General features: G+C 37.4%; 1 protein-coding gene across 1 annotated transcript; it reads left to right on the plus strand.

Moving 5' to 3' along the window:
• The first annotated feature begins 728 nt into the window (after positions 1-728).
• On the plus strand, positions 729-3054 carry LOC110641606 (BAG family molecular chaperone regulator 1). Its single transcript, XM_058139670.1, has 4 exons — positions 729-1746; positions 1879-2135; positions 2231-2377; positions 2479-3054. Exons 1-4 carry the CDS (start codon positions 1515-1517, stop codon positions 2866-2868), a joined length of 1026 nt encoding a protein of 341 aa, XP_057995653.1. The 5' UTR covers positions 729-1514; the 3' UTR covers positions 2869-3054.
• The last annotated feature ends 299 nt before the right edge of the window (positions 3055-3353 follow it).

Below are 3353 nucleotides of genomic sequence, written 5' to 3' on the forward strand. Positions count from 1 at the left end.
GTGTGAGAAATAAATTACAAAATTAAATTAAAAATTATATATCTTAATAATGTTTCACTCTATTATTTTAAATGTTGTTTAATATTTATAATTAAAATATATTAAATTTAATTTTAAATTATTTTTAATTAATATGTTTTAAAATTAATTCCCAGTTAACAATTTTAATAACAATATTTCATGAGTTATGGCATCTAATTACTAGGCTAATAATAGTTGTATTTCTGAAGTTGCAAAATTTAAATACTAGTTATAAACCGTACAATCAAGGGCGTGTGACGGTAATTAAACACAAATTTATGGTTTAACTAAGAAAATAGCATGGCACATGTGTGAACCAAGCGACAACGAAACGTCACCGGTTTAGGGTTTATTGGCACCTACGTAATTCCGGGAAGTCAACTTTACTGTTTAACTGAGGCTCACCTCTCCACTTAACTGACACACGAACAGCAAGATGCTCGCCACAATTATCTGCCACGTGTCTAGATTTCTCTATCAACAACCATACACAATGAACAATACGATGATTGGGCTGCTAGTAATTCTCGTATATGCCCCCTCATTTACACGTGGACTATTTAGAAAGAAAAGCCCTCTAAAGAGTTCATATAGACCTGGATGTGTGGGAACATTTTAGCCTCGGTTTGGTGAAAGACCCAAGCTTTCTCCTCCGTTTTTTAACCTTTAAACAGCTGCTTTGGCGGCTTCCCTTTCTTTTATATATATAATATTATATGTAGTTTTTCAAGCTAGAACAACAGCTCAGTTAGCTGTTTGCTTGTTTTATATTTATTTTCATTTTCCTTATTTTTTACCCTCTTCTTCTGCGAAATCTCCAGAACGATAAGTAAGAGGAAGACAGAATAATTCCACACTGAAATCCCTTTTCTTAGATTTTGACTCTACATTGATTATTTCGGTTCTTTCTGGGGAAAAATCGTTCTGAGTTTAAGATTTTTATTATTATTTCTTTAGTTGGTTCGGATTTTTTAGGAAAAAAAGAAACATTCTTGAAAGTGCGGAGGCATTCGGTTGCATTTTGTGGGAGAGATCTGGGATTTACTTTCTTCATTTCAAGGTTTTGGCAGATTCTTGATTTCCCTGCGGATGGGGAACGGATGAGCTTAGTTTTCTTCAATTGCAAGAATTGAAGATTCATTTCATTCATGGGCAGGAGTTTTTCTTTTGAGAGACGCCATTGATTCAGCAAAGAGAAAGAAAATAAAAGTAGAAGGTTGTGCAAGTTACGCGCTCTTTCGTTCTTTCTCTGTCTGTGTACGCGTGGCTCTTGAGATTGGACTTGTGTAATGCTGCGGTGGTAGCATTCTGAAACTCTATCAGAAACAGGGTTGAACAGCTTTGTCTCAGATGAGTGTCTTTGATTTCTAACACAGATCGTGAAGAATCACGGTTCCTACAGATCTGAGGCTCTTTTGCCTGAAAAATCTCATAAATTTTTGCAACCGATACAAGCAACAAAGGGGAGTCAATTTTTTTTTTTTCCTTATAAAATGATCAGAATGAAGACTAAACCGACAGGGCTGTCACCTATGAATGGCGGCTCAAGAGCTGGCCGCGTCGGCGAGTCTGGGGCCGAGTGGGAGCTTAGACCTGGGGGAATGTTGGTACAGAAGCGAAACCCGGACTCAGATCGGAGCTCCATCCCCCCACCTTCAATAAGAGTTAGGGTTAAGTACGGGTCAACGTATCAAGAAATCAGTATTAGCTCCCAAGCTACATTTGGTAAATTTTATATCTCTTAACTCCTTATATATATATATATATTGTGGGGGTTGTATCATGTTTAGATTGAGAAGTGCTTAATGTGTAATTTTGTAGGTGGTAATTGATGATATATAAATGGTTTGGCTGCAGGGGAGTTGAAGAAAATGTTGACGGGGCCAACAGGACTTCACCATCAAGACCAAAAGCTGATTTTCAAAGACAAAGAGAGGGATTCAAATGCATTTCTTGACATGTCTGGAGTGAAGGACAAGTCCAAGATTGTGCTGGTTGAGGACCCAATTAGCCAGGAAAAACGTTTCCTTGAGATTAGAAGGAATGCCAAAATGGAGAAGGCTTCAAAATCCATCTCAGAAATCAGCCTCGAAGTTGATAGGCTGGCCGGCCAGGTATTTGCTTTTCAATCTTCAAATTATGCCGATTGCGTGTTTTTTCTTCTTGGATATTGACATCGATATGATGTTTGAAATTTGAAATCGAATAGGTGTCGGCTCTTGAATCTGTAATTTCTAAAGGTGGGAAAGTAGCAGAGAAAACTGTAATTAATTTGATTGAGTTATTGATGAATCAATTGCTGAAATTGGATGGAATTATGGCTGATGGGGATGTGAAACTACAGAGGAAAGTGCAGGTAATTTCGATTCCTAAAATATATCAGTTTCGGTACTTCAATTGCACATTACAAAATTCGGCACCATATTGAGTTTCATCAATTTCGCCGTTTTCATAAAGGTGAGAAGAGTTCAGAAGTATGTAGAGACTCTTGATATGTTGAAGTTGAAGAACTCCATGCCTAATGGCAATGGGAATCATATACCAATGCGGCATCAGGAAAAGCATAATTCAAATGGACAGAGACTAGCCCCAATTCAAGAACAATCGCCGAGGCATTCCAATGGGCAAACACTAATACCAATAGAAGAGGAGCAACCTAGGCACTTGCCGGCTCACCGTCATCAGCGACAGAATTCAACGTCAGGGGCAGTTGTTGTTACTACACAATGGGAAACCTTTGATTCTGCCCCTTCATTGCTGCCAGAACCTTCAACGTCCACATCTACCTCAGCCACAAATAATAATTCAGTTCATCAACCTAAGTTCCCATGGGATTTCTTCGGCTAGGCTTTATGCCACAGCCAACAAGATGTTGTTTTCTTCGAATGTGTGTGGATGTGCTTTGGGTTTGTGTCCAGTTGGTTTGTTATCATCTCCATTCTTTGATGTATTTAAATTTTATTAGCACACTTGCCTTTATAAATCTACCATTCAAGTTGAGAAATAAATGGGATGGTTCATTATTGCTATTAACTCGTTCTTTCTTGTGCTCACAAAAAAAATTCATTTGCCATTTGTATGGTTCTGCTTTTGACAGTGATAGAAACAATATATCTGCGTAGATTTCTTTCTTGGGGTTTCAGGCCTCTTCAGTTGAAAAAGGAAGGAGATGTGTAGTGTAATTGGTTTATCCAAATTTTGTTTTATTTTGGCAAAGATAATAACCAAATTTGATTAATTTGAAGGCATCTCAGTTTCCTAATTATTAATGAAACAGTAGTGGTTGAATTGATGATTAATTTTGAGCTTTTATATCTTGCATCCTGTAGAGG

The sequence above is a fragment of the Hevea brasiliensis genome, chromosome 17 (assembly GCF_030052815.1).
Source record: "Hevea brasiliensis isolate MT/VB/25A 57/8 chromosome 17, ASM3005281v1, whole genome shotgun sequence".
NCBI lineage: Eukaryota > Viridiplantae > Streptophyta > Magnoliopsida > Malpighiales > Euphorbiaceae > Hevea > Hevea brasiliensis.

Excerpts from the sequence above, each read along its gene's own strand:
- LOC110641606 (XM_058139670.1), top strand. The coding sequence starts at position 1,515 with ATGATCAGAATGAAGACTAAACCGACAGGGCTGTCACCTATGAATGGC. Across the intron at positions 1,747-1,878 it reads TAGCTCCCAAGCTACATTTG|GGGAGTTGAAGAAAATGTTG; the intron begins GTAAATTTTATA and ends GTTTGGCTGCAG. Across the intron at positions 2,378-2,478 it reads AACTACAGAGGAAAGTGCAG|GTGAGAAGAGTTCAGAAGTA; the intron begins GTAATTTCGATT and ends GTTTTCATAAAG.